The sequence below is a fragment of the Stylophora pistillata genome, chromosome 8, assembly GCF_964205215.1.
Source record: "Stylophora pistillata chromosome 8, jaStyPist1.2, whole genome shotgun sequence".
NCBI classification, from domain to species: domain Eukaryota; kingdom Metazoa; phylum Cnidaria; class Anthozoa; order Scleractinia; family Pocilloporidae; genus Stylophora; species Stylophora pistillata.
In genome coordinates, this window is record NC_142526.1 from 19,889,433 (window position 1) to 19,913,573 (window position 24,141).

A 24,141-nucleotide genomic window follows, 5' to 3' on the forward strand; every position below is an offset into this window, starting at 1 on the left:
TCGGCTGCCATTTTTTCAAAATTTTCGTCACTTTCATTTTCGTCATTCTCGACTCTTCCGCTAAATCGTGTGACTTCTACGTAATCGAGACCATTTCAACTACTGCCTAGTCAAGGCTCTGGGAAGCCATGCAAAATATTAATCCGATCTACACTCATAAATTCTCCAAAAGACTTTGATAAAGTACATTAAATGTTATAGATGTGATTGAGAGGTTGGGACATCTGTTGCATGTACCTAAATTTCATTAGAGAAAGTGCAATTTGTAATCAGTTCATCTAAGATATCTAAAGGGTAGTACAGGGGAGTTAGCTGAATGAATTATCCAATATCAAGAATTCGGTTTCAATTGGAGAAAAGTGCAGTATCTATTTCTCAAATATCTAAAACGTACAAATCTAAATGATCAAAGAGTATTACCCATCTTTTCCTTTCAAAATATGACAAGCCTGTACTTTTGTTTTTTCCTCTGTGGCTCAAGGTGCAATCGGACATGCATTACAGCTTAGTTACAATCGTTACCCTCCAGCGTATTTTAATATTATCATCGGCTGATGAAGGTATGAAGTAATGTTGCAATATTTTCTTAGTTGATATTCGCGTACAGTTTTATTTTATATAAGTTGTTCACAGGGAAAAACACCAAACATTCAGGACATTTCCTTGTCAGGAAGTCGATCTGTCTGATGTAAAATATTTGAAAGATTTGTTGGTTTGTGACAATAATTGAATTGCTGCTTTAATCGATAGCTGTTGCTGGAAAGTTTTGGTTGATCTAAGTCATCGCCATTTCTGGTGCATTGATTTTGGTGAAAGTTCGGTCCAGAGTAGGTCTTTATTTACTAATGGGTATTCATTCAGACCTGGACATATGCATCAGAGACAGGTTAGTCTTAGTTCGTCGGTGGATCATTAATGAGAAGGGTTCTCGCTGACCACTTTTCTATGGAAAAAATTAAAAAGTCATAGTTGCTCTCGTGCGGCGAAAAACAATGACGGAAAACTTGGACAGAAGCATGTTAATGAGTAACTTTTAAGAAAGCGACATGAATGTTTGTCACACCACTTGGTAGCTGTTCAAGTTTATAAAGTTGCCTTTAAATTACAATTGAATTGTCAAATTGTCGTAGTTGTGTTTATTCTGCGTGGCCAGTCATTTTGTGTTTACAAGTGAACTTCTTTCCGTAGTAGCAGCATCAGCAGTATAAGCTTTAGCACCCATTATTATCGTCTTCCTGGAAGAATGAAACTGAATAGAGACTTCTTTACAATTTTATTGTTAAAACCGAAGTTTAAGGGCACTAAAAACCGAAAAACTGATCTAAAAAATTGCGAAAACCACAAAAACGCGAAAATTCCAATGTCCCACTCTGTAAAGCGTGATGGAAACAGTTTCACCCTGACGATATGTAGCCAAGTCAAACTGACAGTGTAGGATATTCTAGGGCATATCTCTGACCGTTACGGTCAAGACTTGTTCGTACTTAAACTTTAATCAGTGAATAATAATCTAATCGGGCGGAATATGCAAACAAGCCAGACTTTAAACTGATACCAGATATCACATTTTAGAGAAGTTGAGGCTCATTTTGATCAAGACGTCAGGCAAAATTATACCATCTGGGGCGGATCCAGGATTTAGTCAAGGGGGGGTTCGGAGAATTGTCCGAGGGCATGCTTTCCCGGGAGATTTTGAAAATTAGGTCTTCGGAAACATGATTTCCAGCATTTTGAGAGACAATTTACGGGGTTCGAGCGAACCACCCCTGGATCTGCCTCAGACCATTACTCAGGACTGATCGTCTTATTTACACCGAGGACGACCTTATTCGGTCGTTACTATTACTGTAGGTAATAATTTTTATTAGCTGTCGCGTATTTAGGAAACAATGTGGAAACAATCAGAAAATGGATCGAGCAAGTCAAAGGCGACTTTTCGATTTTTTTTCATCGAGTAATTTTGATAAAAAGCATGTAATGAAAATGAAAAGCGTGTACAGATGAAAGTTTTTCTGCTTGATCATTAAATATTGTTTAATTTTGACTTATCTGATACACAGTCTCCTATTTTCTTTGTTGCACCCGGAAAAGGGACGTCTGCGTAAAGCCGTCGCTTACTGTGTTCCAGCGTTCCGCTGGGTTCTCGTGATCTTGGTAACAGGCTGTGATAGGCTGACACACAGGGCCAGTTGTTTGACTAAACGCCGATTGGTTGTTATCAAATCTGGTCTGATAATGTATGCGGTGATTTATGTAAGCAGGGTTTTCCAGCCAAAACAAATTAAAAACACATGCAATTGTGTACAGTTTTTCGTCGATCAAAAAGCAGAGCGATCGAAATCTCGCGCGAGGGCGCGGAAAATTTAACGTGCACGGGGAAACTATTTCTTTACAATTGACAATGCCTGATAAATCACATCATATTTGTAAAGAGTGTCTGAGAAAACTGCTAAAGCGGCGTGGACTTCGCACTGACTTACGAGAACTCGACGAAGAAATTTCTCATAGCTACAGTTCCAAAGCCTGTAAGGCAGGGCTTTCTACCAAGAAAAGGCCGTGCAGGTACATGATTTAATTGCAGAAAAGTCTATTTCTCCCTTTTGCACGAGCAAAAAGGGAAATAGGAGACGTCTGCACGCAGGCAACCACCATGTAGCCATTCATAGAAACACAAATAGTCAACTGCAAGACTTCAAATTTGGATGTACATTACGAACCTAACATAGTAGATTGGCCTACGGCAATGTGTGTATTCCAAGTAAATAGCCAAAAACCCTTGCAAGTTTTTCGTCTTTACAAGAATGAACTGGGCGCTTTCAACCCTATTTTTTAAAAAGAGCGCAGCCCATGCTTCAGAATGTCATTTACGTGGTCTAGTCACACCGCCAGTCAGAGGCCAACACCTCCTTAGGCAAAAACATCTTTATTCATTTCTTTTACCGTGCCGACAATTTACTATCTTTCTCCTTTCTAAGAACTCACACGGAACCTTCCACATTGTTGGTCTTAGTATTTTTCATGACGCATGTCACATACTAGTTTTGACCTCAGTAGCTTGTCGTAGAGTCTCTGTGGCTCATTTGTAGCGCATCGGGGCGCAGCATTCAAAAGTTTTTTTTTCTTTATCCCGCGCTCGTGACAAGACCAAAAATATCTGTATTCACATCAGACAAGTTTTTTACCTCCTTTGACACAAATTCTCACTCATAAGTACCAGTTTTTCTGTACGTTCGTATGTAGTCCGGGCAAAGTTTTGTGCAGAATCAAAAAAACCCACTCGGATATTCATGCCCAGCTTGGTCTTTCATCTCCATTCTGACCGAAAAGGCATATGTTCTTGTGCCTTAAGGTAAAAAAGGCATAATTTTCTTATAACCTCAAGTGAAGGGGGCCCATTTTATGTTCATGGCTATTTTGATGGAAGAGAAACGAACAAAAGAAACGTCTAGGAGAAAAACTTTGCGAATTTCAGGGACCGTTCACTCGAGAAACCAATCACCAAAATCCCATCATCTCTCTAAGTACCTTTCTAGGCTTACGTCATTGAAAGACTTAACCCTGATAGGATTAAAGAAGCTGGATTATTGGGTTTTCTTTGAGTTGTATGTTGCTTTAATGATGGACAACTTATTAGTCGCAGTTTGGATTCTTGTACTCTTTGTTACTCTTACATCAACTAAGCAAGGTATGGATGAATAAAGCCTTACACTATTACTTTAGTTAATTTGGAGCGTTAGTGCTTTCATCATTCCGTATCAGTGCAGTATTAGGCTATTTGAAAAACGATCTTAAAAAGTGTCGACATCTTTTGAATGAACGGGTGATGTTTTTATTCTTTGATTTACCAGAGACCAGGTCGTTGCTTAAACGGAACAATCTTTTTCAAAACAACTTGGATACTTCGCATGAACTCATTGGTCTAAAAGGGTGTTTAGATGTGGCTTTGTGACGGCGTTTGTGAAATTTTTAGTCACACACCCACGAATATCATTGTATACCAGCTTAAGGGTACTTTCCCTGTGTTTACATGACCTTGGGGTACAAAGTGTGGCAAATCAAAATACATATTTTCTGTTCAGTGATTTTAGAGAAACAGCCATTTCCAGAGAAAACATGGGTTTGGAGCCCATCAAGGCCAACGACTGCAAGTGGTGGGCCGAGAGGGGTATGAGTCTATTATTTATCTATTGTAAAGAGAAGAATTCAAGTAAAAGAAATGATCCTCGCAGTGGAGATGCAATTAAAAAAAAAAAAAAACAGAAAAGAGGGCTGTGACACACAAAAAAATAAAAAACTCAAGCTTCGACGAGATACGAACCTGCGCTTCCCTGATACAAGTTGGTGGTGCCAACCAACTGAATTACGAAACTAGGAAAATTTTTGTTGGTTGTTAGTTCCCGAAAAGTAGTCTGAGTTGTACCTAAATATTGTGAAAGTAATAGCATTCCTTTCAAGGTAAACGGGGGATTTTAGCTTCAAAAAGGCCTCGCAATGAAACTCAAAAAGGTTGGCAAGGAGTATTTTTCAAATACCAAATCACTCAGTTTTGCTTCTTTTCATTTTGATTGGGTACTGCTTCCCTCATTTTAAAATGTGAGACCCCCCCCCCCCCCCCCCAGCGGGACTCGTTTGGGCCTTAAACTTTGTTTTCCTAATTTTTTTTGTGAATAATGACCGTAACCATAATTTTTGAATCAGAGAAAATTAAACCATAAAGTTCAGACTGATTGGCAAACAGTATATTTCGTTAACTGTAGGGGTTTGAAGGTTTAAATTAATACTACGATGAAACTCCAAGAGATCTTAGGAAACAAAATGTTGTTTTTTTCCTTGTTTAATTTATTTTGAAAAATCACTTTCTAACCAAAGCTTAGAGTTGTCTACAAGCAGCGGAACTACTGCTAAATTCCTTCTACTTAATTGAATTCTAACTCAGTCATTGCAAAATGGCTTTTCCAAGGGGATTGAGCAATTTAGGCTCATCTTTTAACCACTACACGATTTAATTATTTGAACTGGTTATTTCCAATAGTGGACAAAGCAGACATATTACTCAACTTGTGATCTTTCTCTGGATGAATTTCCACAACCAAACAACTGGCTAAGAAGCGATCCCATCGAGATCCACAGTGGGGCGAAAACAGTCCTCGTTACCATTGAGTACCGAATATTTAACTGTTCATCGTATTCTGACAAAGGAGGGAATTATTGCAAAAACTATTTCGACTTGTACGAACATCAGTCCTGGCAACAATCAATTCTAGACCCTCTGAAAAACAAGGCTAGCTACATAAAGATTGCGAAAACAGCTCCGCCAGCTCTTGACATCAAAGTGACTCAAAAGTTTCGTGTAGAAGTTAAAAAAAAGTACATCCTCTTGGCATTTCATGACCAGGGTTCATGTAGTGTCCTTTTCTCCATCACTGTTAGTTATTACGTCTGCCCAGAATTGCCTCGAATTAGTGGCTTGGTTTTCTTACCACAAACAACAGCTCCGGCGAACAACTCAAAGCCAGTTGAAGTTAACTGTGTTACTAATGCTTTTAACAAGCAAGGCATTCTAAGCCTGGATTGTCAGAGTGATGGGGTCTGGAACATCAGTTCACTTAATGGAAGTTGTATATGCCGGGAGGGGATGGAAAATGCAGCAGGAGAATGTAAAGGTATACCACGTAAAAAAACAAATTTAGCAATTTATATTGGTGAGATAGTGTCGTTGACCAGCAGAATTTTTCAGGCTGACACAAAGGCAAAATTAGTGCGCGTGCTTGTAATGAGCGAGAAATTTTCCATGTGTAAAGAAAGTAGTAACGCTATTGCGGCAAGATGGCGGCCCTCTCGAAATTTCCAATGTCTACTTTCATTTTGAGAGGATAAGTTCAATCCAAAACAGATTAGATTGCCGTTTTCAGGAAAATTTTTAGAACCTCCTCCATTACACATAAGTTGTAAGAAATAGTGATGTGAATTTAGGGAATGAAGTAAAGCATACAGATTAGCTTAGGATGAAATGTAAGTAAGAGAACGCTACTCACCCTTAAGACCTATCCATAAGAAAAAACTCAACTACTTTGTCCACTTGGTCCACATCAATGACAGCCTAAAAAATTTATAAAACGGTGTGACGTTCGTTCCCAAACGATATTCGTTCACGCTGGAACCACAAAACTCTCCTCGAATGCGCCAAATCCGCTGAGCATGCGCAATCAATTTGCCGCTGTGTCCTTCAGACCAGGAAAAAGATTAGAAATGCGTATAAGTCTTTTCAAATGGCCACATGACGGTTTGTCCAACCTGAAAACCCTTAGAGTAAATTTATTCATTTGCATTCGGTCCTAACCGGCTTTTCTATCTCTAATCATCTTTATTCCTTGTTGACTTATTCTTCCCATTTTAGTGTCTTTCCAAATGCTGTTTCACACTGTGCGTAAGCATAAATGTAAAAATTAGAACATGGATACTCTTCCATGTTGTTATGCCAACGCTAGTTCTTTCCTCGTTCTCGCACTTACGTCACTCATTGAATGATACTTATGTCCCAGTGTGAGCCAGTCTTTTAACCGATGTTTTAACGCTTTCTCCTCACTGGAGTTAAGGCTGCATGTCGCTGAAACAATACTAAAAAAAGCGTGAATTACGATCGTTACATAAATACGCGAACCTCCAGTCAAAATAAATAAGCGCTTGGTCTAGGAGGTTATCAGAAAACGATTTGTGACGTCAATGACTCTTTAATCTTTATTAACAACATACACTTAGCAGCATCATTATTAATGAGTTAATTTATTTCCAGACTGTCCAGAAAGACGATATAACGATGAGAGTGGCTTAAATTGTACAGGTACAGACGCTGTTTTTCGTTTATTTTTTAGTGAAGAGTTTAATATACATAACAGCTTTTACTTAATGATTTGGATAATGACAATTCCGCTTGAACAGCTCCCAATTTGATGTCTGTAAGAGATATTTAGCCTCAACATGTAATTTTTGAACTAGCGTCATCTCCAATGTTTGTGTAGTAGCAAAAAAAGGAGGAAAAACGAGACAGTTGCTTGTGATAAACCTATAGCCCATCGAACACACCAACCTCTTTGAAATGTTTCCATAGAAGATGCTCAAAATAAGTACAAGAAAATATTTTTGAACAATGTGTTTTAACTGAGCTGCTTTGTACAAGAGCTGGCCCATGTTATTGCATGGTCGCCTAGCTAACAAGTAACCAAGTCCTTGCTGCTAACAGGGAAACGTTTGCGGAACCTTGTCGCTTCTACCACAATAGATGTTAACTTAAATGGAAGAAGCATTGAGCACGTAACTGATTTCAAACTTTTGGGGTAACGTTAGATCACGATTTTTCATTTAATCGCCAGATTGAGGAGTTATGTAAAAAAGTTGACGAAACGTATTGGACTCCTTCGTCACATAAGTCCTTATTTAAGACGCAGTCAACGAGACATATACTACTCTACGATCATTAAACCCACAATGCTCTACGGCAGTATGATTTGGACTTCTTGCAGTAAAGAAAATCTTTTGAAAGTCCTGCGTCTTCAAAAACGTGTGGCTAGAATAATTCTTGATGCCAAAAGAACAGCACCTTCTGTCGACTTATTTAACTCCTTAAAGTGGATTCCCTTCTATGCTAAATCATATGTAAATCGATGCACTTTAACCTTCAAAAGGCTAAGTGGCAATACTCCTGAATATGTAAATGATTTATTTATGAGAAACTCTGACACACATAATAGATCAACCCGTTTCTGCAATCTTAACTTAAGTTACCCTCAATAGAAGAGAAGTAAGGAAGGTTGTCAAACGTTTGCTGTGAGAGTAACAAAGGAATGGAACAAACTAAGTGTGGACCTCAAACGGAGTACTAGTGTCAAAAACTTTAAGCGTTCCTTTTTTTAAAATGATTTTAAAATAATCAAATTCTTATGCAATTATTCATGTCAATTTTTAATCTGTATATAACCCCATTTTATAGTCTTATTTTGCGATGTACAAAGGCTTATGTTCTGTTTTAACTACTATTGATATTGTTAGAACTATTACTATTTTTTTTTTTGAGGGCCATTAGGTTATCAGTTTTATTACTGTCAAATGTTACTCTCATTAGATAAAGTCTTACTTTCTTACTTATATACTTACAGTTTTCTTGCCTAATAGTAAGAAACAATTAACATGTAAGTAGAATACTATATAAATAGAAAATTTTGAGCGCGGTAAAGAAAGTCGGACAGATGTTCTTCTCTCTTGTCATAAGCGTGGAACATAGAAAAGATTATTATGAGTCCCTATGAGGAATCCACTCTCAGCCCTTCAACACCTTCTACATTGCTGATCCTAGCAGTGCGCACGACGCATGTCACTAATGAACCCAGTCAATGCCCTGGCTCACAAAAGAGTCTTTGTGGCCCAGTGTTGGGGCATCGAAGCGTGAAATTCGGAGCATCGTGGCGTGGAATCCGAATGAGGTTCGATTCCTCATGAGGAGTCGGAATATTTTCATCGTCCCATGCTCGTGACAAGACCAAAAAGAATCTTTTTCTGTTACAAATACGTAGTTTCATAGCTGAATACGCTCTCTTTGTTAAGGATTTTTTGATTTTGTAACTACATTTGCTAATGAATGCGTCTGTCTTTAGCTATACCATCAGCACCGGAAAATGTCAGCGTTATCTTTGTCAACCAAAGCGCACTGGGAATACATTGGCAGCCTCCTGCAGAAACTGGGATTCAGACCCGCTTGTATTATGAAGTTGAATGCTTTCGACCATGTGAAGGTAAAGACGAAAGCAAGTGCGAATTTGAAGCTTGCAGGAGTGATATTATTTTCATACCAAGAAAGGATGGCCTGAGCACTACTAAGGTCATCGTTGGAAACCTTACTTCATTTGTAAACTACACAATGAGAGTCTACGCCAAGAACCGAGTGAGCGATGTGGCGAAAATGAAATATGGAGTCAAGGCGAACTTCTCGGCCATTTACATAAGGACTAACGGATCACGTAAGTCAGTGTGCAGATTAAATAGAATATTATACAAACCTTTACTACTTATTTCTCAAAAATAGTACTTAGGTAGAGTCAGGGCTGTTTCCCCCTATAATTTTTGGAAAAACCTTTGGCTGAATCAGTGAAATTAAAAACAAGATTTGTATTTAAGTAGCACTTAAATTATTCCCGGCAATGATAGACGATGTAGTAAGTCTGAAGCAGAAGTGTATGAAATATTCTAAATGCAGATTAACGTTATTCCACCGTCTAGCTATTCTAGTGCCTAAAGTGACTTATAGCCTTCCCTATGAAGAATTTGACTACTCACGCCCAAACATTTTAAATGCTCAAAGTGGTGTTTGCGGGAATTGTTGTTTCCATGACAACCAAGTTGAAACTTATCGTTTGACTTCTGGTCTTGTAATAGCTTCGTATTTTGGTAAAATCTGTGATTTTGTATAATCGAGTTGAAAATCCACATCCAAGATAACCAATGACAGGTTTTGCGTGACGCGGTAGCTCGTACCCGAAACTTTACTTTACTTTACTTTAACTTTATTTAAAGAGGGAAGCGTTACAGTTTTCAAACCTACGGCCCTCATTAAATGATCCCATCCCATCCCACCTCAGGGGAGGACATCCATTACACAGTAATCTCATGCGTGGGAAATTAACCTTTCCTACCCCTAACCCTGCAGGAGACGGGACCTCCATTTATTCCACCCTATCTGAGAAGACTAGAATATCTAACCATTTCTTGATGTTATAGAAAGGTAGCATAGTCTCCTCAATTATTTTAAGACCTTGAGTGTTGGTCGGGCCGGGGTTCGAACCATCGGCCTCCCGCACAACAGTCCAGCGCTCTATCCATTGAGCTAACTAGGAGGCGGTAAAACTAAACATTACACCAATGGCTTTTCTGTTCAATGCGTAATTTTGACACAAAACGTTTTGCCCTTCCCTTTGGGCTCAATATGGAAAAAAAAGCTCCCAGCGAGACAGGCGTAATCGATCCCCTTTGACTCTATGTTTGCACAGAGATTATGAGCTACATGTAAATGCGGGTGAATTGGACAGTCGCCGTTCATGATTGCTTGTTTATTTCTGTTTAACAAACTAGTTCCTGGTAAGCCGACACTGTCAATTAGACAACCAAAAGAGGCCGTTCTTGTATCTTGGACTCTAAAGGTAAAGAACGGCGTCATAAAAGAGTATCACGTGACTTATTTAGCTGAAGATGATTCGACAGAAACCAAGACTTTTATCACCAAGAAAATGGAGGCGCAGTTTGATTTGAGGGCGGGAAAAACTTATGAATTTCAGGTAGGCCGAACTTCATCTAAAGTTTGAATTAACTTAAGCACCACTGGACGTCACTCCTTATGCTCTTGAGAAAGAAACCTCGTGAACAAATACTGTGCTTTTTACCTCCGTAGGTATTTGCTATAAATGCCATCGGAAAAGGCCCTGCTGGGATCAAGACGTACACGCTGAGAGAAGGTTAGTTTGTTTACCGTTGTTAAGTCAGTCTGCTGTAAGATTGGCATTATTGAACTATCAACTAATGTATTCTAGTTTTCACATTTTCCTTCAAACTATTTCCGTAACTGAAATGGAATATCAAATCGGCTAAAATGGGAATAGAGCTCCGTCAAGTTTATATTTCATACGCTGGACTACGATGACAGCAATGAGGTCTAGGCACAGGCCACTAGAGCCTTAACGTAAGAAAACTTCGTCACGAGTCTTTAACAGTTTAACGGACGGGAAAAACTGCAATGACATTGCTGGTATAGAAAACCAATCAAGGTGTAAGGATTAACCAAAATGGAATGAAGATGGTTAAGGATAAAGAAAATTATCACAGCTTGTAAATGAAAAATTTTAGAAATTGTCCTTCGAATTTGTTTTTTTTTCGCCGTGAGGCGTAAACCGGGAAATGGCTGCTTAGAGCGAGAATGGATGGGAAAAAAAGGTAAAAATAATGACAGAAACGTGAGGGAAGTAGTTTGATAGAAAAGTGATAGGTGAAAAATGTGAAATTGTGTCAATAGAAACCAATTAGTGAATTCTAACTAATTTTCTCTGATTGAAAATAAATAGTTTTTGGTTGCTCAGGAAATTTCCTATTTGAAATGTTGAGTAATTACTGTCGTGTTGCAGATAACTCGAAGAAAAAACGGCTTATTGTTTACACAGCTGGAGGAGGAGGAGCACTGCTACTTATCATAATGGTCATTGTTGTCTTTGTCGTGTCACGTAGAAGGTGAGCCTTTGGGCGAACATGAGGAATTTTTTAATTCAACGTTAAGATCAGGTCTTGATTTGAGTCAAATGGGAGCGATACTGCATCTTTTTATCTTAAGAAAGATGATACATTTATTTGAGTTTAACTAGGAGAAGTAAAAAGAGTGCAGAGGAAGCCTACATGGAGGCCCTTCAGCAAGGTAAGACTAGCATTGCTAGCGTTATATCACGAAATCTGCAGTCTGATAGGTTTAGTTATTCACTATTTATCACCTAATAGACAGCGAGTTAAGTGTGCGGCTGTGAACAAGATAAAATACGATCATAAACCTGTCTCTTCGATCAGGTTTGAACGATAAGTAAATTTACATCATTACAACTAAAACATTTTCATCAATTATTACCAATAATAATCTTGGGAAATGTTTCTGTTGTTTCGGAGAATTATCATTTTAATATTAATGCCCATGTGATTTACAGAGTTTGTACATTTTCTATTGATATGATTAACGTCAGACGCCCAACCGTATATGCATGTTCATAATCAGCTAAGTGATTGCAAATAAATATACGATTCCGCTCTCTTCTCTCTCGCTACTGCTACTCTGTCGGAGCTACCTATATAAATGGAGCCGTGCAGTTATGATTCAACCAAAGGTAATATTCAAAGCAGACACTTTTAGGCAGTGTTGGCCCTTCATGCATAGAAATGACATTACTTTCTTATCTTGAATACCGTATTTGAGATGTTAGATTTAAAGGTGTGATGTAATTTAATAGTTCCTGAAACTTTACTTCTTTAGGAAGTGAACTTCAAACCACGAATCCCCGAGACCAGCGAACCTATATCGACCCTAACGACTACATTGACTTGCAAGAACTTTTGACATCATTCGCGACTGAAAGAAAAAGAAGAGACATTAAACTTGAAGGAGTGATCGGAACAGGTAGATATGTTGATACCTACAGGTGATCATCTTTAGCTTTTGCGGAGCTGTTATATATATATATATATATATATATATATATATATATATATATATATATTTGTCACATATGTATTCGCTTTCAATTATTGTTTTGTTCTTAAGGGGAGTTTGCGGATGTTTACAAAGGAATATTGAAATCTCGTGAAGGCAAGGAGGTGGTTGCTGTCAAAGTCTTGAGGGTCAGTTCAGTCACGAAATACTTATAAGAATTATACCTTATGTCATTCAGTCAGACCCACCCAACAATGTTTTTTGGCGGATACGCGTAGCTTTGCACCACTGATTTAGAACTCTTAATGGGATAATTCATCCCATATAGATAGGGAGATTTATACATCCAGTATCGCTATGATGTTATAATAAATGCACTATTTTGCTGAAATGATATTCCTTTCTTTCCATATCAGCCTGGTTCCAGTGAGAAAAATGAAAAAGATTTTCTTTCCGAGTCGTCCCTTATGGGCCAGTTTGATCATCCAAATGTTATCTGCCTCATCGGAGTGGTGACACAGAGTGAGTGGAGTACGTTAACTGAATAATCTGTGTCAAAGACTCGACAATGAAATCATGAAGCTACTCTATGTCTGCGTTAAAACCAAAGACACACTGTTATTTAAGATGATTCGAGATTTTAAAGTTGAATTAATTTTATGCCTTTAGGTAGACCAATGATGATTCTAACAGAATTCCTGGAGAGTGGATCACTGGATCACTTTTTAAAGGTTTCTTATTTACATCTAGTTTTCTGTACGCTTAGTAACGTTCGTTAGCAATAGATAACAACAAGGAGTTGGTATTTGACCTCGTCTGGCGAGGGTTTAAGAATTTTCTCCCATAAAGAACAAAAACAACAACAGCTAATAACAACAACTCAGACAAAAGACAGTACAAAAAAGATTGCTTGGATGACTTACGCTTGTAACTGCTCATTTTGTGTAGTAAACACCTTTTGACTGTAACTGTAGTGTTCTAAAAGTAATAATAGTAATAATTGTGATAATAACAATGAACAGGATAGTCCCTCAGGACATGAGTACTGTTATCAAAGGGTTCCTGTTTAAATGATAAAAATATAAGCAGAATAAAAACGAAAAGAGCATAAAATATGACTTTGGCTAATCTACAGTCACTACGCTATGTAAAATAAAATTCATTAATAAACTTCCGAAATAATACCCCACTGCTAATCTGCTTAGTTGTAGGTTCGAGCCCCAGACCGGACCAACACTCAAATAACTGAGGAGAATGTGCTGCCTTTGCTATGATATCTGCAAATGGTTAGACATTCTAGTCTTCTCGGATAAGAACGAAAAACCGTAGGCCCCTTCTCCTGAATCTTCTCTGTACTGGTTAGCAGGGGACATTAAAGAGCCCACACATTTATCGCAAAGAGTAGGGGACTTAGCCCCCGGTGTTGTGGTCTGGCCTGTTTATTGGAATTGGGGGGATCTGTTAAAATTAGTCTTCACAAAAAATTGTAAACTGCTGCAAGCAGTCAATTAAGTCCCCCGCAAAAAATTGTAAGGCGCACTTGATCATATCCCAATGTTAATTTGCGCAATGTAAATGTCAAATTGTTATTATTATTATGGTGAGTCGTACGTTTTATCTAAATCCTTTCACCCTTACATCTGTATGCATGTTCTTCATACTGCTCCTTTTATAGTTCCTATGGCACTGACAAGGAAATTTTGTTTAACAATCATGAGATTCTTTAAATTAATGTTTGATTCAGCAGTGAGGCTGAGAAACTAGATCCCAGTCATCGTAAGACTTGGAGGGTTAAACGATTAACGGGTCTTCTGATTTCCTCATAGGAACGAAATGGTCAGCTGACGAGCCTTCAGTTGGTTGGAATGGCCAGAGGTGTGGCTAACGGAATGAAGTACCTGTCAGAATTAAATTTCATTCATAGGGTATATATTATATTCATATTTTATTTTCATCGTTAATATAGTTGAAATTTACCTTTACACTTGTGTTTCTTAGTACTGGTACAAAACAACACGTGGTTGTTCGTCCATTGTTTCCAGTTGGGTTTGGAGTTTGGAATCAGTTAACTTATTTAGAGGGAGGAAAAACATAAAACCCGGTGACTGACACTATCGTATCAAAGAGGAGAACCAACCATAAATTTAATTCTCATAAGACATCAGCTGTAGGAGGAAACGCGCGCCGCAGAAGTGTGAGATCAGCGTCTTTCCCAGGATCGTTGAATAGCTTCAGTTTCAATGAGATAACCTTCAAATAAAAGTGATGAATTCAAGGGCGTTATTCTTCAAGATCCAAACGCATGTGGCGTTATTCTGCATTTATATGTTTTCAATTTTGCTGTTATAGCTAAAAGTTGATTGAATATTAAAAAGTTCTTACTATGTTTGTCTTAACTTAGGATCTGGCAGCTCGCAATGTTCTTGTGGGTGAAAACATGTTGTGTAAAGTATCAGATTTTGGCCTTTCAAGAGAACTGGCTGACGAAGATGAAGCACAAGCTGAATACACGACAGAAGTAATTTTTGCCTTAAATCGACAATTACGTTAAATTATACGCTAACGTTTATGATAAGTGTCACGTAAAAAATGATGACAGAGACGATCACCTTTTCCTTTTTCACACTCTTGCCTCTCTTATGTGTAATTTATGCCACCCACCGAAGCTGGCAGTATTCCACGCTCTTCTTTGTTTGCTTTCTGTTGAAGTGAAAGACTTCCTCAGATTTAAGACTGAAAAGCGCCCCTGAGATCAAATTTTTCATTTCATTGTTTCCATTTCCTGGTACATTGTGACTTTCTCACCTAACCTGCCAACTTCCAATCCGTTACGAGAGACAGAAGTGTTTGTATTTGGACCGTTCCATTCGAGATTTCGCAGCCGCCATTATTTGACTATGTTCCGAAGGTTCATCTGAAGGTTAGGTGTGATGTGAAAAAAGGTGACTCACAAGGTGCGGTCCCACTTTGTTCCCGATGATCAGGTCTCCTGTTAATCTTATGTACCTTTTCCAACACCCTTTGCTAAAGGCGAGCACAAAGCGAAGGTATAGAGTTTTAGTGAAAACACGTGACCTACATCCTTTTAAAATACATGTCTTTGTTTCAATTACTCTTAAGGGGGGCAAGATTCCAGTTCGTTGGACAGCCCCAGAGGCACTTCAGCATCGGACATTCAGTTCAGCCAGTGATGTTTGGAGCTTCGGCATTCTAATGTGGGAGATCATGTCATATTGTGACAGACCTTACTGGAATTGGGACAATTTCGATGTAAGTGATCCCGCTTCATAACGAATATTTTCATGAACTGTGCAGAAAAGAGCCTAAAAGAATGATCGGTTCATAACAGCGGCAAGTTCTTATTGACGAGAACTTCAACTTACAAAGTTCGTAATTTTTGGACAGTGTCGGCGGTGGAGTCGCAAAAAACGGCACGGGACGGTCAAAAAAAAGAAAACATAAACGACTTTTGTGAGTTTACCGTACTACAAACAGTTGCCTTTCTTTCTAGGCTCTTAAGATGAACAAGTTATTCTGGATTCTTAACAAAGAGAAATCTTTCTGTTCTATATTAAATCTTCTATTGATTAGGTTCGTTCGGTCAAGATGGCTGAACATTAGCCTCGTTCTGATGGACCTCAACTTAGTCCGGGTCCATAAAAAGGCAAAAATAGGACTTGGCCAATATCCAGCAATCTTGACCACACGTTTGGTCAATAACACGTATGTATTACATAGTGACTTTGTAAAGTAAATCTTATTAGATAAAAGTTATCATTTTTTCCAAGGTTATCAAGCGAGTGGAAACTGGATACAGATTACCAGCTCCACAGGTAAATCTTGCAGTAACAAACGTGACTACTGAATATGACTTTTCCTTTACAGTAAAAACAAAGTAAATTTCATTGGGTTTTTGTCGTTATCATTACACCAACCTTTTGGTTGCATTTGGTGTATGTCCTATCAGATTTACTCGCGTGAATTTTCTGTTGCTGACGTCTTGTTCTTAAGCTGGACATGTTATCGCTTTCGAGTGATATTAGAGTGTCATTTAAATCCAACTACTACCATCACAAGAATCACTAAAACACCACAGCAAGCAAAAACAATAAAAATAGTAGCAGCACTCAGTTATAAGGACTTAAAAATAAAGAAATCGAGAGAAGATGGGAAGGAATTATTTTAACGCTAACATGTAACACTCCAGCTATGCTTTGCAGGGACTGGTTCAGGGTCGAAGGATTTCAGTTGTATTAAAATAATATTTACCTGATCTCCCCATAAGGCTCTGTAGTACTCTGATGAAGCCTCACGTTGAAGCCATTTCTATTTATTCCCCCCCCGCCCTTTAACTCTGTTAGAGACGACTGATCCTCCATCCGCATTCCTGAAAATCATCCGTCCCCCCTAAAAAAAATTCCTCCGCCTTCCCCCTTCCCATATTAACCAGTTCCGAAGGTAATTGACAACACGATAATATCAAATGTTCAGGTGAAACTTTTTTTGTGGGTTTTGAAATATTTCAAACAGTTAAGATCCTTTCCACTAAGAACTAATCCCAAAATAGTTTATCTGTTTGTACAGGGATGTCCGAAGATCGTCCATAATTTAATGATCGAATGCTGGCATAAAGACAAAACACAACGGCCCAGTTTTTCTGACATTGTCAATCGTCTGGTTGAACTTATTCGATCCCCGGAATTTCTAAATGGTGATTCATCCTCTTTTTCAGAGAGGTAAGTTTCCATCGTTTTATAACAGAATGAGTTATTTGCGTCAAAGAAAGGTGATCAAGGATCGGTGACAAAGCTCACTTCCTCTAATTTGCGTGATTGTTTTGTCTTCTCTGTTATGGCGTCACCTACGAAACCACGTGTGCAACTTTTCTCCATCAACCCTCATCAAATTCCAACCATAAATATCGTCCAAATTGTCCTCTCTTGATTTGTGTTAAGAGAACTACAAAGCAGTTGACGAGGTGCATTTGAAAGCATCCAAGGTAATTTGACTGATGTAAGTGGCGGACATAGAGGGCGTTGAAAAAGAGGCTGAAAAATGCGATGGACGCGCATGCTGATGATATTCCACACCAAAAGCACACGAAAATCAGCTCAAAATACCTAACGTAACAAAAAATGAAATTGATTGAGGAAGCTCAGAAAAATGGGAAAGTCAAGTTCTCTTTAATCCCAGGTTAAACACGCTCCCCTAAAAAAATCGCTATTAATTTATTCATACATTATTCTAGTTCTAAAGCAAGCCATACCCCAGAATTCCAGTCGGTGGACGAATGGCTAAAACACATCAACATGGATAAGTATTCTGAATTATTCCGAGAAGCAAAAATTGATGATGTGGACAAAGTTACTGAACTGAATGACAAACAACTGAGAGGAATGGGTATCAGCTTGATTGGGCATCGAAATAAAATGCAAAAGAGTATCAATGCTATGAAATCACAACGTTATAAAAAGGGCATGGATACAGATTAGATGCCCTGATGAAATCAAGAAAATGCAATTTCGGGAACGTTTTCTGCTTGTAACTGAGCTGGTGATCAGTAAGCAGGAGGAAATTACTACCGTATCACGAACGAATGTTGTCATATATCTAAAATTAATCTTGTAATGGACAGTGCCAGGTTGTTTAAAGGTGGGTTAAGATAGGCAAGGATTAGTGTGAAGATTGATTTCAGATCTGAAAGTCTTAAAAAACATTTCAGTTTTAATTCCATTTGTCTACAATTTGATAATTGAATGCTCTAAACAAATTTGGAAAATTAATCCCGAAACGGCTTTTGAACAGAAAAATATAGAAACTGAATCGGCCTTCGAACAACTTGGCCCTAGTCATTATCTATCGCTTGAGAGAAGTTGGGGGGTATCACATTAATATTTTTCTATCCTCCCCTTAGGCTCTGTCGTATTCTAATGATTCCTCCCTCCTTTATGGGAAGTAAATTTTCTATATTCCCCCCTTTATACTCTGTCAACGATGACTGATCCCTCTTTCGTTTTTCACTACGTTCTGGAAAGAGTTGTCAAATTCCTTGAATCATATTATATTTACTTTTATTATATGGCTGTGTCTCACAAGGACTGGGAACTACTGAATTTACTAATTTGATTGGCTGAAATCAATATTGAAAGCGGTCAGATTTCCGGTCTAGATTCCCATCTAGACCGGCATCTAGACCGGTCTAGAAAAGAAAGGTACAAAGATTATAAAAAATTGGCATATAAGACACAGCCATAGAATAAACATCTTATTAATCGAGCTAGGTCGGTCGGTCTGTATGGGAGAATCTTGACCTAGATCGCTGGTACAGACCTCAATGCGTTCGGTCTGTACCGGCGACCTCGGTCAAGATTCTCCCATACAAACCTCCCGCTCGGTTAATAAGAACTAAGTAAAAAATTTCAATGACTTTTCCTTACCTTATAGAAAGCGAGACCGTCTTTTATTTTTTTTTCTCATCGTAACACGAGGCATTGGAACAAAGTGATGGTACACGTAACAAGTACTACAAAACTTTATACTCAAGTGTTATTATTCAAACAAGATATACCACTTTGAAACTTAGGAATCAAAATTTGGGCATGGTATAGAGAATTTCTCTTTTATAATGCCGAGATACATATTTACACATGAAAGTCTGAGTCTTTATGCAAGAAATATAAGAATTCGTGAGTGTTTTCACCGTCATATGTATGTAGGTTATAACTTAGAACTGAAATACTCTATCACAGAGAAGTTTTGTACTTGACTATTCCAATAATCTTTTTGTTTAATTTTGATCTTTTTTTTTCTTTACTATATTGACAGTTGCATTATTTTGAATTGTTCCCTTTTTTATTTTAATAGTCTACGTTGAAATGATATTCTATTAGGAGACAGTGGTTTGGAACTTTTAGGAAAGAAGAATACAAATACAGCAGAAAATCTCTGGTTTTAAATCTCTTAAAGGAATTAAAGCAAAATTGTCTATAAAGATCTGAGCACGTATTTTACAATCAATATAAGAAACAAAGCTCCTGTAGAAAAAAAAGTTTAATTTCTGGTTGATGCAAAGCTTCCTCAATTGCACTACGCTTACCATAACTAGTTCAGAAAACTATAAGTTAATGTAACAAGGTTGTTTTAATGCAATTGCGTCTATTGTGACTATTACACGCGAGGGAAGCTTAACCTAGCATTGCGCCACCATTTCGTGCAGTAAATCTGCTTAGTTTATTAACATCTGTCATGAAAAATCATATAAATGAGAATAAATATTTTGCATATAATTCCTTTGTTGTTCCTTTTCCAATTCCTTGTTGTAATGCTCGGCGAAAAACATATCTCCAACGCTGTCTATATAAACAGGTGGCAGATACGGTGGCATTAATAGCCTCACGAATTAGAGGGATAACTTGCAGTGTCAGATGGCCTAAAAATATGCGCTACACACATTATATTATTCTTACACCACGTACCCGCAGTGCCTGTATAATAGCGCAGAACGATGTTATCACCGGCGCAGATTTTAATTTCCGCCGGCAGAAACAAAGAAAAACGTGTGGGAGGCTAAGAAAGTGTCCTTTCTTCATCTGGCCCCTTTAGTTAGGGTTTATTCACGGTCCCGATCCTGTTGTAAACAATCAATTAAACGAGTATAAAGAGGTACTCAAGTTGTAAATCGTTAGGACGCATTCTACTTGCAATAACGTTTGGCCAATAGGTATAATTCGTAACAGTATTATGCACGGCCTCAACGTACAGTATAAACCAACTTCCTTCTTACAAAAGAAGCGCCAGTTCCGGTCGTCTTTGCAACATAGTGAATTCCAATGAACATGATTAGACTACCGTGCGATACAAAAGAAGGTATCTAAAGGAAAAAGTAGAAAAGTCTGTGATAGAGTCAGCCGGCCATCAATGTAATGACACCTTAGAATGTCGCCGTCGCCATTGAGAACATTTTAAGAGATCAGACTTAAAGAGAAATTAAAACTAGTGAGCGTTAGTAAATGTATAGAAGACACCATCGAGGCAGTTATGACTAATATTCTATTCAAAAGTTGATGTAATGAGAGCCTTTATCATCATTAATGGGTTCAGAGTAGATTTGCTTGTGGCATTCTTTGACGCATGATTTAGGGGAAAAAACGATCTCTCCCATTGTGTTTCGTTGTACAACTTTCATTTTGTCTATCTCAGTTTCGCTGAGAGTTCGACTACCGCTGTGATACCGAACTCATCACAATGGCTCCATCGGCTTCTCCCCCAGCTTATGCTCTAGGTAGCCTCCATAAATTCGGAAAAAGCCATATATATCGAGAAAAAGCCATATATATATATATCGAGAATGTACACTCTTCAGTTTCAGTTTCTGTGACTTGACAGTCTCCCATTTCTGGCTGTTTACTTAATATTATCAGCGGAAGTGCAATTTATAAATATTTTAACCATTGAAGAGTTTAGCCTCGATTGAACATCTAAATATAATAAGGAAAGTAGATGAGTTAATCATTCCACAATCCAAAGTCCGTTTGGAAAAAAACTTAACTTGTTTGTCGACCGTCAGGCCTGTTTTATACGATCTTTATGCGAGTAAGCATAGGAGTCAATTTTTGAATCGTAAGAACGGTAAAGGTAAGTATTCACATTCAGCAGATGCTAACAATTTGTAACGGATGGACATTTGATTTATGACAAACAAGAGCTATGCGGATTTCTAAGTTTGTTTCCATCATTTAAATCGAATTGGTCTAAGGGAAAAATTTCTCTATATAATATATAGCAGTTCTTAAGTGCAGTTTAACCATTCAAAACTTAATTCACTCCCGAGTGCGGGCCGATTTCCTTGTAACATTATAGTCACCAGTTGCGTTGCTCTTCTTAATGTATCAGAAGTTGGTACCAGAGGACCACAACTCGGTGCGGAGGAAGCTCGATCCGCACTGAGTGAGACACATACACAGTGTCTGACGCATAAGCGAGCGGTTAAAGAGGCAGGAAATGACTGTCATAAGGTGATTTAGGGAATTTACGATTATCATATGGCAAAGTCATGCCTGCTCAAGGCACTTCAGCCTGATATCGTGATGGAAACGTTCCTGATGCATTACAAGCCTGGTTCAGAATCAATGAGTCACGATGATTTTCTTGAGGAGATCCTTGGTGCATAGTTTTAAGAAAAACAGGACTGACTTATGTTGCGTTTTATTCTCAAACGCTAGGCTGCTATTTTTTCAAAACTTTCGTCACTTTCATTATCTTCATTCTCGACTCTTCCGCTAAATCGCGTGACTTCTACGCAATCGAGACCATTTCAATTACTGCCTAGTCAAGGCTCTGGGAAGCCATGTAAAACATGAATTCGATCTACACTCATAAATTCTCAAAAAGACTTTGATAAAGTACATTAAATGTTATAGATGTGATTGAGAGGTTGGGACATCTGTTGCACGTACCTAAATTTCATTAGAGAAAATGCAATTTGTAATCAGTTCATCTAAGAAATCTAAAGGCAGCACAGGGGAGTTAGCTGAATGAATAATCCAATATCAAGAATTCGGTTTCAATTGGAGAAAAGTGCAGTATCTATTTCTTAAATAAAACGTACAAACTTAAATGATCAAAGACTATTACCCATCTTTTCCTTTCAAAATATGACAAGCCTGTACTTTTTTTTTCCTCTGTGGCTCAAGGTGCAATCGGACATGCATTACAGCTTAGTTACAATCGTTACCCTCCTGCGTATTTTAATATTATCATCGGCCGATGAAGGTATGAAGTAATGTTGCAATATTTTCTTAGTTGATATTTGCGTACAGTTTTATTTTATATAAGATTTTAAGTCAAAGATGATGTACGAGTCCTAAGCGAGAATGGAAAAACGATGAACTTTGGGTCTTTAAATAAATGTGCATTACGAAATTCGTCGACAAAATAATATAGGACAGACAGGTCGAGTCGAGTACAACTTGTTACTTCACATTTTTCATCTCATTAATTGAACCGTTTTTGGATATGAGCCAATTATAGTTGACATGGAGTTTTGTAGTATAAAGCACTTTTCAAAGGTGTATTATTGACCTGATGACTTTTATTATCTAAAGGCATTTTAGAAAAGCAGCCAACGCCAGGTAAACCTTGGAAATGGATTCTGTCGAGGCCAGCAACGGCAACTGGTTATGGGGTAAGATCTTATATTTCGACTGTTTTGTAAGCCGTTCCACCGCAAAAATTGAGGTGATTAGTTGCATCTCGAATGTTTTTTTTAAAGTATTTTGTTACGGCTGGTCATGAGGTTAAAAAGTAACTAAGTTTTGAACGCCAGAAATGATAGTCAGACAGATTTCCAGGGCTCTTTGCTCGGGAACTTGTAGCTTGCAAAATGTTCTCTGCTCATTGCTTACATTGCTGATCTGTCTTTTATGAGTAAATGAAGATTTAGACAAATAGACAGGAATTTAGAATCCTGTTCCTTCATATCATAAACATATTAATTTCAAATCCTTTATCTGATTTTCTTTTTCGATTTTAGATTCAAAACAAAGTTCTCGGCATCATGCTCTGGCCAATAAAAGTTTCATTTTCATTCATTGTTTTTCTCTCTCTCTCTTCCTTGTTTGCAGCGAATTGAGCCTATCAATGAGAATGAATTAATGTCAAGAATTCGCCTATCATCCAAACGTTTACATAAGTAAACCGTTACCAGAGGATCAAATTGACTTTTACTCTAAAATAATTTGGTAGGACAAAGCGTGATCAACTGGGCAAAACATTAGTGCTCTTGTTATCAGTCAATAAAGTTTCCAAAGTCCCTCGAACTCGAACATGAATGAGTAGTGGTTAGCTGCCAAATACGATAGTACTTGTAATACCCCTGCACTGCCCCTGAAAAACAAAAGGGGATTCCTCATTCCACCTCCACAGCAACTTTTTGCAACAAATTTTGAATAGTTTAACACATTAAAAATTACTTCTTAGTAAGCAATATTTCAAAGGAAAAAAGACGCAAACGGTGAAAACAGATATGAATCATTGAAACTTTTAGCTAGTGACATGTGTAATTCTAAAACATCCTAGGTTTTTATTTCACTTGAATTTGCGAGCGAAAGAAGTCAAACATTCTTTAAATCTGGTCATTTGGTTCTTTAAAATACTGTCCTCCGCATTATTGCGGATAAATTTTAATTTTCTGGACTACGCATACAAACGCGAAAGAAAGATTTTGCTTCTAATCATTCAGCGAATGGTCTGAACCCAAGAGTAAAATTCAACAATGCTCACAACCGGAACTCCTACTAAATTAGTTCTACTTAATTGAAATTGGACTCAGTCATTGAAAAATGGCTTTTTAAAGGGGATGGAGCTAATTAAGCTCATATTTAAACCACTTCACGATTTAATGATTTAAATTGGTTATTTCTAATAGTGGACAATGCAGACACATTACTCAACGTGTGATGTTTTTACGGATGCATTTCCACAACCAAACAACTGGCTTAGAACTGATCCCATCGAAGTCCACAGTGGGGTGAAAACAGTCTTTGTTACCATCCAGTACCGAACAAGAAACTGTTCGTCACTTTTGACCAAAGGAGGGAATTATTGCACAAATTATTTCCACTTATACGAACATCAGTCCTGGCAACCAGCGGAACTCGACCCTCTAACAAACAATGCTAGTTATGACAAGATTGCGAAAACAGCTCCGTCAGCTCTTGGCATCAGAGTGTCTCAAAAGTTTCGTGTAGAAGTTAAAAGAAAGTACATCGTTTTGGCATTTCATGACCAGGGTTCATGTAGTGCTCTTTACTCCGTCACTGTTAGTTATTACGTCTGCCCAAGATCGACTCAAGTTAGTAGCTTGGTTTCCCTACCACAAACAATAGCTCTAGCAAACAACTCAAAGTCAGTTGAAG

General features: G+C 37.9%; 2 protein-coding genes across 2 annotated transcripts in view; both read left to right on the forward strand.

Moving 5' to 3' along the window:
* Window positions 1-3,615: 3,615 nt before the first annotated feature.
* LOC148725385 (ephrin type-A receptor 4-like) lies at window positions 3,616-19,512 on the forward strand. The gene is made up of 19 exons (XM_088730499.1): window positions 3,616-3,685; window positions 4,080-4,165; window positions 5,033-5,663; window positions 6,794-6,841; window positions 8,649-9,011; window positions 10,120-10,322; window positions 10,436-10,499; window positions 11,163-11,265; window positions 11,397-11,446; window positions 12,050-12,193; window positions 12,338-12,414; window positions 12,643-12,748; window positions 12,896-12,957; window positions 14,053-14,151; window positions 14,628-14,744; window positions 15,347-15,496; window positions 16,015-16,059; window positions 16,811-16,962; window positions 17,475-19,512. The coding sequence occupies exons 1-19, from the start codon at window positions 3,616-3,618 to the stop codon at window positions 17,716-17,718; spliced, it is 2,814 nt and encodes a 937-aa protein (XP_088586625.1). The 3' UTR covers window positions 17,719-19,512.
* Window positions 19,513-23,657: 4,145 nt separating this feature from the next.
* Window positions 23,658-24,141, forward strand: part of LOC111334694 (ephrin type-A receptor 4-like) — a 13,345-nt gene continuing 12,861 nt past the window's right edge. Inside the window, exon 1 of the mRNA XM_088731489.1 lies at window positions 23,658-24,141. This exon is cut by the window's right edge and continues 141 nt beyond it. Coding sequence (XP_088587615.1) covers window positions 23,658-24,141 — 484 coding nt within the window.

Bases quoted from the DNA above. Each gene is read 5' to 3' on its own strand.
- LOC148725385 (XM_088730499.1), top strand. From the start codon at position 3,616: ATGATGGACAACTTATTAGTCGCAGTTTGGATTCTTGTACTCTTTGTT. The intron at 9,012-10,119 runs GTAAGTCAGTGT...TTAACAAACTAG, and splicing joins CATAAGGACTAACGGATCAC to TTCCTGGTAAGCCGACACTG. The intron at 12,958-14,052 runs GTTTCTTATTTA...ATTTCCTCATAG, and splicing joins CACTGGATCACTTTTTAAAG to GAACGAAATGGTCAGCTGAC.